Here is a 9661-nt window from a genome sequence, read left to right on the forward strand (position 1 = left end):
AGACTACACAGTGAATTCCAAGTCAGCCAGAGCTACAGTGAAACCCTACCTCAAAAACAAGAACCACAAAAACAAATGAATAACCCAGAAAAGTACCATTCCTGCATGCTATGAACCTGTCTTTGTGTAAGGTTCACTGTGTCCCGTGATAAACACTGTAGGTAAATGAATAAATGAGATATTCTAGTTATTTGATCATTTGTTACATACCTGTGTACAAGGCACTGCTTTAGATACTTGGAAAGCACCAGAGAAGACAACATTCTTTGCTTTTACATAACTCATTTTCTTTTCTTTTATTTTTGCCGGGCATGGTGGCGCATGCCTTTAATCCCAGCATTCAGGAGGCAGAGGTAGGAGGATCACCTTGAGTTTGAGGCCACCCTGAGACTACAGAGTGATTTCCTGGTCAGCCTGAGCTACAGTGAGACCCTACCTCAAAAAAGCAAAAAAATTCATTTGAAAGAAAGGGAGGAAGAGAGAATGGGCGCATCAGGGGAATCGAACCTGGGTTCTTTGGCTTTACAGGCAAACGCTAAACCATCCCTCCAGTCGCATAACTCATTTTCAAGTCGGTTGATGGTGAACGTGGCCAGGGAGATAGGGGAAAGCACTAGTTAAATGAGGGTTTATGAACCACCTGGGGGTTGGTGCTTCAGGCTCAGGACCATCGACCTTTGGCAGCAGAAGTAGCCTACCTGGTCAAAGAGACTGGTGGCAAGCGGCAGCAGAGAAGTGGGTAATGTCGAATGAGGGATAGAGGCTTGTTGAAGTCTAGCCAGTAGGTGACTTAGAGAAGGAAAGAAATTAAATGTCCCCGGAAAACTGTCCAGGAGACGTGTGAGAGGTACGTAGACACAGCAAGGGAAACAGGTACAGAGGTGGTGAGGTAGGCCAGACCTGGGCTCCGCGTTTATTTCACCCCTCTATTCATAAGACATCTTGGCGTTGCACCTCCCACACCTCAACCCCAGTATGGCCCTCTGGAGTGAGCTCAGCCTCCTGCCGACCTCCATCCAGGAGCAGGGCGTCGTCCTCCAGAAAGTTGCCCAGCTGAGCCAGCTGCCGGCGAATGAGGTTGGTGGAGCGGTGCACGCGGCGCACGCGCCCCAGAAGGCTCAGCAGCAGCGTCCGGCTGCGTGCCTGGCGCTCGCTCCAGGCGTCTCGCAGCTGGCGGTAACAGTTGTGGTTGGTTCGTTCTTCGGCAGCCAGTGTGGCCCCGCAGCCTAAGGGGCAACGCTGCTCACTCCCTTGCTGGCAATGTTGGCGGTGTTCAGCCAGGGCCCCACGAGGCACCCGCGCAGAGCAGCCCTCGTTGGGGCAGTCCATCAGCTCGAAAGGGCATGAGTCTTGGTGCCCCTTGCGATGAGCCAGGGGGCATGTCACCAAGCAGCCAGCCGCAGCGTTCTTGCACTGAGGGTGAGAGCTCAGAGTGAGTCAAGCCAGGTTGGGCATTGCCAGCTGGGTCCCAATCTATGACATCCACAGGCCAAGAACAAGTGAACTCCCAAACTTTTTTTTTTCTTCCGATATAGGGTCTCACTCTAGTCCTGGCTGACCAGGAATTAAGTATGTACTCTCAGGATGGCCTTGAACTCATGGAGATCCTACCTCTGCCTCTCAAATCGTAGGATTAAAGGGTGTGCCACCACACCTGGCCAAACTTTTTTTTCTTTTTTTTGGAGGGGCCACCCGTATTTGCCAAGCTCTTTTTGACCCCGAGTTTCTCCATCGTGTAAAATTTGGGACTGGAAAGATGGCTTAGCCTTTAAGGCTCTTGCCTACAAAGCCAAAGGACCCAGGTTCAATCTATCAGGACTCACATAAAGCCAGATGCACAGGTGGCACATACGTTTAAGTTTTGGGGTCGAAGATTAATGGCCAGACACTTCATTCCCTAAAAGTCATCTATAATCCCTATTTTACAGCTGAAGTTCCAAGGGCTTTAATCCCAGCACTCCGGAGGCAAAGGTAGGAGGATTGCATGAATTCTACCTCAAAAAAAAAAAAAAAAAAAAAAAAGTTCCAAAGTCACACAGCAAGTTAGTGGTAGAACCATGATTCATATTTGGCTAGAGGTTGGCTGACCCTTGGGGCTATATGTGATTTTTATTCGACGATCACAGTCTCATCTGCTTTTCTGTCTGGCGCTCCCTCTCTCTCTCCCTTTCCCTCTCTTGTTTGGTGATCCTCCTCCTGAATGCTGGGATTAAAGGTGTGTGCCACCACACCCAGCTTTTCTCTTTTATCAATTTTTTTTTTTTTTTTTTGGTTTTTCGAGGTAGGGTCTCACTCTAGCCCAGGCTGACCTGGAATTCACTATGTAGTCTCAGGGTGGCCTCGAACTCAAGGCGATCCTCTTACCTCTGCCTCCGAGTACTGGGATTAAAGGCGTGCGTCACCACGCCCGGCTCTCAATAACTTTTTTATATTTATATTTATTTCTTTATTTGTGAGAGGGAGAGAAAGAGACAGAACGAGAGAGAATGGGCACCTTATACATCTGGCTTCAGTGGGTCCTTTGGCTTTGCAGGCAAGTGCCTTAACCACCAAGCCATCTATCCAGCCCTCCTCTGGCTCTCTGACCCACAAGGATGGTGGGAATGGGAATGCAGATCTACCTTGACTTGTAGGCGGCCAATGGTTTTCCGGAGTTTATTCACTTGGATCATCTTTTTCCTTTTCACCTCTTTTCGACAGCACGGACAGGTGTTTTGTCTGGAAGAAGTCATGGTGGGGAAGTGGTGTTGGGCATAGGAAGATGCAGATAGAAATGATGTGCCTGCCAGGTCAAGCCTTGATAAGCTGACCCTGGGTCACCCTTCTCTCCTGATGGAGGCATGAGGGGTATATACTACAGACACTGGGCTGGAGGGTGGGATATTCACACACATGGGGATCTGGGAAAGTGGAAAGGGGAAGGTAGAAATGACATGCCTTTAAGATCATCTTCATGGAGTGACTGGGTCACCTTTCTCTCCATTTGAAGGAGACATGAAGGGGTTGATACTTCAGGGACTTTGGGCTCTAAGGCTGGCAAGTGCAGACACCAGAGGGTGAAGATACACTTTACTGTCCCACATTTTGTATCTGAGTCTTATGGCTTTTGGCACTCATTGTATGGCAGACTTGCCCATTCTGGGCCACAAAAATTGCAGCTCCACTCACACTCCCCCCCCCCCACCCCCCGGATACCCAGACAGCACCTGGCTAGCCACTGGAGGATGCACTTTTTGCAGAAGATGTGGCTGCATGGCAACCTCATTGGCCTCTTGAGAACCCCATGGCAGATGGAGCACACGAAGTTGCAGTTCGGAGGGCTGGTAAAAAGGCTGAGATCATACCCGCCACTCTACAGAAACCAGGGCAGCATTAGCACCTATCTGGGATCAGGCTTCACCCCCCAATCCCACACCCAGAAATTTTGGGGGTGGTAGGTAAGGTTACAGGAGCAGGGGGTCTAGGTCAGTACCCTTTGGGGGAACCTGGGGGGGGGGTTAGACTCCCAAACTCCCTGGAGGAGCTGGGATAGCTCTGTTAAAAGCAACTAGAGCCTTCTTAAAGGGGCGGTCAACTACTCCTGAATATGGTGGGCTCCATTTGTGGGCAGCTGGGTAGGTGTCTGAAACTATATGCAAATCTGAGCTGGAGAGGTGTGGGGCTCACCATGCTGTGTCTGGACGGCAGCTCCATTGAGGCTCAGGACTCAGAAGCCTCTATTTTACTGCTCAAGTGTGGGCTGACATCACAGTGGCATTGTCCAGCTTGGGCCAATTAGGTCCCTCGGTCCTGGACCCACTAGTACTTTGTGGCCACCTAATCATGCTTGCCCTCTGGAGGTTGGCAGTAGGGTAGCCCTAACTCAGAACAAGTCTATAGACCCTGCTTTGGTTGTGGCCGATAGCAGATGCCTAAGGGAGTTAAGGGGTTGGTTCCTCAAGGTTGGCAAAATTGCAGGGATCATTGCCTCCTCCATTAGGTGGCCAAAGTTCAGGGGATTTAGACATGTACTCATCAGTTCTCTTTACTATCATCCCAGTGTAACCTGCAATCCCATGTGGGAAAGGACCCTAGGGCAGGTATCTCATCCAAGCAGACACAACTGCAAGGAATGCACTGGGGGAATCCGCTCATGCTTTCCATACATGCACGGGGACTGTAGGAGATACTTCTCCGGAGACCTGGAAGATTCTAACACTGAAATGAGACACGGACAGTTTCTTGATTCAACTAACAACTTTATTCTGCAACCAGTTTTCATAGAGTTGAGGCATACATTAGTAATCTGTTTTCAGAACATTCCTGGCAAGGAAGTGATTAACTTAACACAAATGGAGATATCCCATTAGGAAACTAGCATGCTACAACAGGGACAAATGCATTCTCACGCGGCTTAAGTTAAGGGATTTTATTTGAAAAACCGGTTCGGCCGGAGGTGGTCAAGCGCCTTTAATCCTAGAGGCAGACTGGGAGAGTCGAATCACTGAGTTGAGACCAGCCTAGAGCCAATGAGTTCCAGGTCAGTCTGAGGTACAAGAGGCTTTAATTTCAAAAAACAAAAAAATAAATGTTAAAAGAAATGCAGCTGGGCGCGGTGGTGCGCACCTTTAACCCCAGCACTCGGAAAGCAGAATAGGAGGATCTCCATGAGCTCGAGGCCATCCTGAGACTACACAGTTAATCCGGGTCCGCCTGGACCAGAGAGACCCTACCTCGAAAAGCTCCCCCCGAAAAAGCAAGTCACTTTGGAGACAGAGATAGGGTTGCTGTGAGTTCGAGGCCACTCGTAGTACATAATGAATTCCAGGTCAACCTGGGACAGATCGAGACCCTACCACGAAAAAACCCCAAACAAAAATAAACACCAGGGTCCACCGAGACTTGCTATTCTCCGGGATCTGGCGGGTCGTCTTCCGGCTCACGGAACCTACAAGAGAAAAGACGGAGTCAGGACGAATGCGCGAAGGAGCCGGCACGGGCGGGCAGGCTGCCGTGCGGCGGGGCCTTGTCGGGGCCTGGGTTTCACCCTCCCACACCGCGGCGGCGGGAAGTGAGCTGAGGCCCCTGGAAGATTTGGGCGCCGAATCTCACCCACGGCCACGGACAAGGCCCAGGGTGATTTTCAACAAGCGCCGGTTTCCCCGTTCGTCAGTAAGTGCAACAAGATGTCGACCACGACAGACTCACCACAGGGGAGAACCGAGGATTCATGGACACACAGAGAACAGCTGGACGCCGGCGCGCGCTTTTATAGCTCTTTTCACGACAGTGAGGGGCAAGGCCGCGGCGAGAGCAAGTGCGCAGGCGCGCGTACAGCACTGCGGGAGGGGGTCGGCGAGCATCCAATCACAGATGCCGGTGGGTGATCGCATGGCAGGTCGAGATCTCGCGGCACTAAGCGCCCTATAAAGGCTCCCTCTCGGCCGTATTCGCTCTTCTTCCTCGGGAAAACACGTGAGTCTCTGTCACGGCGCGCGGTCTGGGTGACGGGGATCCGCGGACATCCGGGGGTCTGGTCCGTGCGGCCTTAGTCCTCAGACGGAAGACGCCATGTGGATGCCTCGAGCGTCTGCACAACCCAAAAGCATACTGAGTAGCTGCTTTTTTGTCTCTTAGCAAATGGCGGATGACGCCGGTGCAGCGGGAGGGCCCGGAGGACCCGGGGGCCCGGGCCTGGGAGGCCGCGGCGGCTTCCGTGGAGGTTTCGGCAGCGGTCTCCGGGGTCGCGGTCGTGGGCGTGGCCGTGGTCGGGGCCGAGGCCGCGGGGCTCGTGGAGGCAAAGCCGAAGACAAGGAGGTAGGTCCGAGCTGCGGGCGTGGCGATCGCGGGCTGGCGCCGCGGAGACGGCCGTGCTTATAGCCGTTGCCATTCCCTACAGTGGATCCCCGTGACTAAGCTGGGACGCCTGGTCAAAGACATGAAGATCAAGTCCCTGGAGGAGATCTATCTGTTCTCCCTGCCCATCAAGGTACTCGGGCGTTTTGACAGCCGCAACAACATCGTTTGCTTGGGACTAGGAAAAACGGCATCTACATGGCCGCCATGGGTGGGTGGGAGACAGATCTCCTTTGAACAGGTGCGAACTGCGATACCAATAGGCTTTAGAAGGGGGCATCTCTTATTCAGCGGAAGACCACGCCTCAGTGGGGTGGGGAAGGCAGGCTCGTTTTCATTGCCTTAACTGAGTGGTCTTCCTTCACGACGATCTCTATTGTAGGAGTCTGAGATTATTGATTTCTTCTTGGGCGCGTCCCTTAAGGATGAAGTTTTGAAGATCATGCCAGTGCAAAAGCAGACTCGCGCTGGTCAGCGTACCAGGTTCAAGGTATGGTACCCTGGGCAGGTGTTCCGTGGGACTCTCCCACTCTGCATGGTTACACAAGGCTTAACCCGTGTGACTTTCGTACCAGGAGAGAGAGGAAAGAGCTCCTCGGGAGTTGAGTGGCCTCGCGGTGGCCTCTCTAGCCTACAGGAGCACAACAGGCCTTAGTTGAAATCCGTTGTGCATCACGACGGGCCCCTCACGCAAGTTTCTCCGCAGGCTTTTGTCGCCATTGGGGACTACAACGGTCACGTCGGCCTGGGTGTCAAGTGCTCTAAGGAGGTAGCCACTGCCATTCGAGGGGCCATCATCTTGGCCAAGCTCTCCATTGTGCCTGTCCGGAGAGGCTACTGGGGGAACAAGATCGGCAAGCCCCACACAGTCCCCTGTAAAGTGACAGGCCGCTGTGGTTCTGTGCTGGTGCGCCTTATCCCTGCCCCTAGGGGCACTGGCATTGTCTCTGCCCCCGTGCCCAAGAAGCTGCTGATGATGGCTGGTATTGATGACTGCTACACTTCAGCCAGGGGCTGCACTGCCACCCTGGGCAACTTTGGTAGGTAGCCTGAAATTGGTCAAGGCATCTCTCAATTTTGTCCTTTAAGGGTGAAAAAGGCAGATCTGCTTCCATCCCAAATTGGCCAGTTCCTGGTCTTGGGCAGGGTGTACTTGTCTCAAGGGTATCATCTCATCCACTCTGGTTTTGATTTCCTGTTCTGCAGCTAAGGCCACTTTTGACGCCATCTCTAAGACCTACAGCTATTTGACCCCCGACCTCTGGAAAGAGACTGTGTTCACCAAGTCTCCTTACCAGGTGGGTTTGGGTTGGCCTTGGCTTGTTTTCTGTGCTTAAGAGGGTTGGGGGCATGTTATTACAGTGTGCATTTTGTCTTTCAGGAATTCACTGACCATCTTGTGAAAACCCACACCAGAGTCTCAGTGCAGAGGACCCAGGCTCCAGCTGTGGCTACCACATAAGGGTTTTATACAGAAAAAAAATAAAAGTGGATTAAGCCTGCTATTGCTTGTCTTTTGTTTAGCTGTGATTCAAAACAGGAACGGGCTGGGTGGGCATGGTGAAGGATTGCTGTGAGTTTGAGGCTGTTCTGAGTGAATTCCAAATCAGCCTCAGCTAGAGTGAGACCCTACCGTGGAAAACAAAAAAACACGGAGAATACCAGACTCAGAAGCAGTGTATATACCATTTTATTTTGCAATGAGATAATCCAGGTGGAGCATTCAGGCGGCGGCAGCCTCCTTAGCCTTTCTCTCTGCCATCATTCTCTCCTTTTGCTTTGCCAGGCACTTTCTGGCAGAATAATGGGCTCCTAGGTCATGATCTGGGAAGGAAATGGGGAGGATGTTCATTTGGCCCTGGAACTGTGAACAATGGGATCAGGTAGCATGACCCCCACGCAGCCTGGAAGAAGGAAAGAGGGCGGGGTCACTTACAGCGGTCTTGGTAGGCTTTGGCCACCTCGGTGAACTGCTCCAGCTCCTTGGCACAGTTCTGCTTGTGATTCTCTCCTTCCCTCTGCTGACAGGCCTTAAGCCTCTCCTGGATGATGCTGACAATGTGCTGGTCAACTTTGCTGAAAAAAAGTAGAAGTGACTATCTGTTCAGTAGAGTGAAGCCCAGGCCTGCCTCAGTCCCATCCTTGTGGCTCACTTACTAGTCCCTTCTCCACTGCAACTCAGCCTCGTAGATGCACAGGATGTCATCCTCCTTGCACTCTGTGATGTCTGGCACTCGGCGATACTGCCGGTGGTAGTAGTAAGAGCGGTTCTTGGCATGCTGTTGCTCTATGAACTCTACAAAGAGGACAAAACAGGCTTTTTAGCTTGGGGTGGTTACTGGCTGTTCTGCGAGATTGCACCGTAACCCCTAACCACCAAGCAGGTCTTAACCAGGTAGACTGAAGCAGCTGGAGAATTGCAGGGCTCACAGAACCCAGCTGGGCCCATATATTGCAAAGCATAGGGTTCCACTGCGTAGACCTGCAGTCTCCCCAAGGTCAGAGTCCTCACTGGCAAATTAGCTGGACAGAGCTCGAACATCTAGACAGCACTTGCAAGATGCTACAGTAAAGGGGGATCAGAGTTGCTCATGCCTGTAATCCCAGCCTTCGGGAGACCGATGATCCCTGAGTCCAGCCTGGGCTAGAGTGAGGCAATGCTTAAAATTGAAAGGAAAGGGAGTCGGTTGTACTGCACCAGACCCTTGGGGGTTTGGTTTACAGACTCAGATTTCTCAGCTACTCAGGCTGAGACAAAAGAATGTGCTTGCACTCTGGGAAATACAGAAGATGCTGTCTCAACAAACCACCCAGTAACCAGAAATGCTCAAGGTTAAAAAAATAATAATAAACCACCTGAGCATGCTCTGCACCCATAGTTTAAAGAACAATAAACGAGCTGTCTAATCAAACACGCTTGACATCTGTGACAAGACGGAGCATACTCTACCTGCCACAAAGGGCGGAATGGGGTATTATCTGGGACCAGAGATGGAGAATTTGGGCATCTCGAACACCACTTTGCATAGGAGGAATTCTGACTAGCAAAAAAAGAAAAATTTATTTTTCAAGGTATGGTCCCGCTGTAACCCAGGCTGACCTGGTATTCACTATGTAGTCTCAGGTTGATCTCGAACTCACAGCAATCCTACATCTGCCTACCGAGTGCTGGGATTAAAGGTGTGTGCAACACCGGCGAAATATATTCATCTCAATATGGGCATGTTTACCGCCTACGGTGCATATCAAACCATACGCCTCGCGGGGGGTGGGGAGCCTGGAGTCCCAACCACTAGCACCTGAGAGAAGTCAAGGGTTCTGGAATCTCAGCGAAGGGAGAAGTCGCAGGAAGAGGGCAAGTGTCCCGGGCTGCAGCCGGGACCAGAAGCCCGGCAAGTGGTCTGGAGTGCAATGAGAAAGCCAAAGTGACGGCTCGGGATGCCCCCGGGGGTGGTTGGGCAAGGCTCAGTGTAGTGGGGAGTCATACGAGACGGACCCGTAGGTCTGCAGACAGGGGCAACGGCCTGGGAACCGGGGATGGCTCCAGGGGACGGGGCGCGGGTCTCCGCAGAGGGCGACCGGAATCCTAGGCCCGTACCTCTCGCTAGGGTCACGGGCCGGTCCACGATGAGCTCGAAGGCTTTCGTCACGTAGGTAATGGGGTTGGGCAGCGACGTCTGCGGCGAGGGGGCCGGCGTGCGGCGAGGGGGCTCGGGGTACACATCCTTGTCCCAGGGGTCCGGCATGGTGGCGGTAAGGACGCGAGGCGCTCCTCGGCCTCGCTCGGCGTCCTGATCCGCTCACCCCGCAGAGGACGCAGGGGCTA

General features: G+C 52.5%; 3 protein-coding genes and 2 non-coding genes across 5 annotated transcripts; 2 read left to right on the forward strand and 3 right to left on the reverse strand.

The window, feature by feature from the left end:
* Positions 1 to 930: 930 nt before the first annotated feature.
* Rnf151 (ring finger protein 151) lies at positions 931 to 3693 on the reverse strand. The gene is made up of 4 exons (XM_045161307.1): positions 3667 to 3693; positions 3207 to 3352; positions 2622 to 2718; positions 931 to 1413 (listed from the first exon to the last, which is right to left on the reverse strand). The coding sequence occupies exons 1-4, from the start codon at positions 3691 to 3693 to the stop codon at positions 931 to 933; spliced, it is 753 nt and encodes a 250-aa protein (XP_045017242.1).
* A 1310-nt stretch (positions 3694 to 5003) lies between these two features.
* On the reverse strand, positions 5004 to 5131 carry LOC123453479. Its single transcript, XR_006632858.1, has one exon. It is a non-coding gene; the product is annotated as a small nucleolar RNA ACA64 (small nucleolar RNA).
* A 473-nt stretch (positions 5132 to 5604) lies between these two features.
* Rps2 (ribosomal protein S2) lies at positions 5605 to 7338 on the forward strand. Its single transcript, XM_004652179.3, has 6 exons — positions 5605 to 5796; positions 5879 to 5968; positions 6218 to 6325; positions 6542 to 6875; positions 7042 to 7133; positions 7217 to 7338. Exons 1-6 carry the CDS (start codon positions 5620 to 5622, stop codon positions 7295 to 7297), a joined length of 882 nt encoding a protein of 293 aa, XP_004652236.1. The 5' UTR covers positions 5605 to 5619; the 3' UTR covers positions 7298 to 7338.
* On the forward strand, positions 6356 to 6485 carry LOC123453446. Its single transcript, XR_006632827.1, has one exon. It is a non-coding gene; the product is annotated as a small nucleolar RNA SNORA64/SNORA10 family (small nucleolar RNA).
* Positions 7339 to 7509: 171 nt separating the features above from the next.
* On the reverse strand, positions 7510 to 9661 carry Ndufb10 (NADH:ubiquinone oxidoreductase subunit B10). The gene is made up of 4 exons (XM_004652178.2): positions 9434 to 9661; positions 7993 to 8131; positions 7772 to 7911; positions 7510 to 7659 (listed from the first exon to the last, which is right to left on the reverse strand). The coding sequence occupies exons 1-4, from the start codon at positions 9579 to 9581 to the stop codon at positions 7559 to 7561; spliced, it is 528 nt and encodes a 175-aa protein (XP_004652235.1). The 5' UTR covers positions 9582 to 9661; the 3' UTR covers positions 7510 to 7558.

Source organism: Jaculus jaculus, chromosome 11, assembly GCF_020740685.1.
Source record: "Jaculus jaculus isolate mJacJac1 chromosome 11, mJacJac1.mat.Y.cur, whole genome shotgun sequence".
Classification (NCBI taxonomy): Eukaryota; Metazoa; Chordata; class Mammalia; order Rodentia; family Dipodidae; genus Jaculus; species Jaculus jaculus.

What these genes read in the sequence shown, in the direction of transcription:
- Rnf151 (XM_045161307.1), bottom strand. Translation starts at nt 3,693, where the DNA reads ATGGAGCTGCCGTCCAGACACAGCATG. An exon ending in TGCCGTCCAGACACAGCATG is followed by an intron (nt 3,353 to 3,666) that starts GTGAGCCCCACA and finishes TGGTTTCTGTAG; the next exon opens with AGTGGCGGGTATGATCTCAG. An exon ending in TTGGCCGCCTACAAGTCAAG is followed by an intron (nt 1,414 to 2,621) that starts GTAGATCTGCAT and finishes TCTCACCCTCAG; the next exon opens with TGCAAGAACGCTGCGGCTGG.
- Rps2 (XM_004652179.3), top strand. Translation starts at nt 5,620, where the DNA reads ATGGCGGATGACGCCGGTGCAGCGGGAGGGCCCGGAGGACCCGGGGGC. An exon ending in TGTTCTCCCTGCCCATCAAG is followed by an intron (nt 5,969 to 6,217) that starts GTACTCGGGCGT and finishes TCTCTATTGTAG; the next exon opens with GAGTCTGAGATTATTGATTT. An exon ending in TCACCAAGTCTCCTTACCAG is followed by an intron (nt 7,134 to 7,216) that starts GTGGGTTTGGGT and finishes TTTGTCTTTCAG; the next exon opens with GAATTCACTGACCATCTTGT.
- Ndufb10 (XM_004652178.2), bottom strand. Translation starts at nt 9,581, where the DNA reads ATGCCGGACCCCTGGGACAAGGATGTGTACCCCGAGCCCCCTCGCCGC. An exon ending in GCCCGTGACCCTAGCGAGAG is followed by an intron (nt 8,132 to 9,433) that starts GTACGGGCCTAG and finishes TCCTCTTTGTAG; the next exon opens with AGTTCATAGAGCAACAGCAT. An exon ending in CAAAGCCTACCAAGACCGCT is followed by an intron (nt 7,660 to 7,771) that starts GTAAGTGACCCC and finishes TTTCCTTCCCAG; the next exon opens with ATCATGACCTAGGAGCCCAT.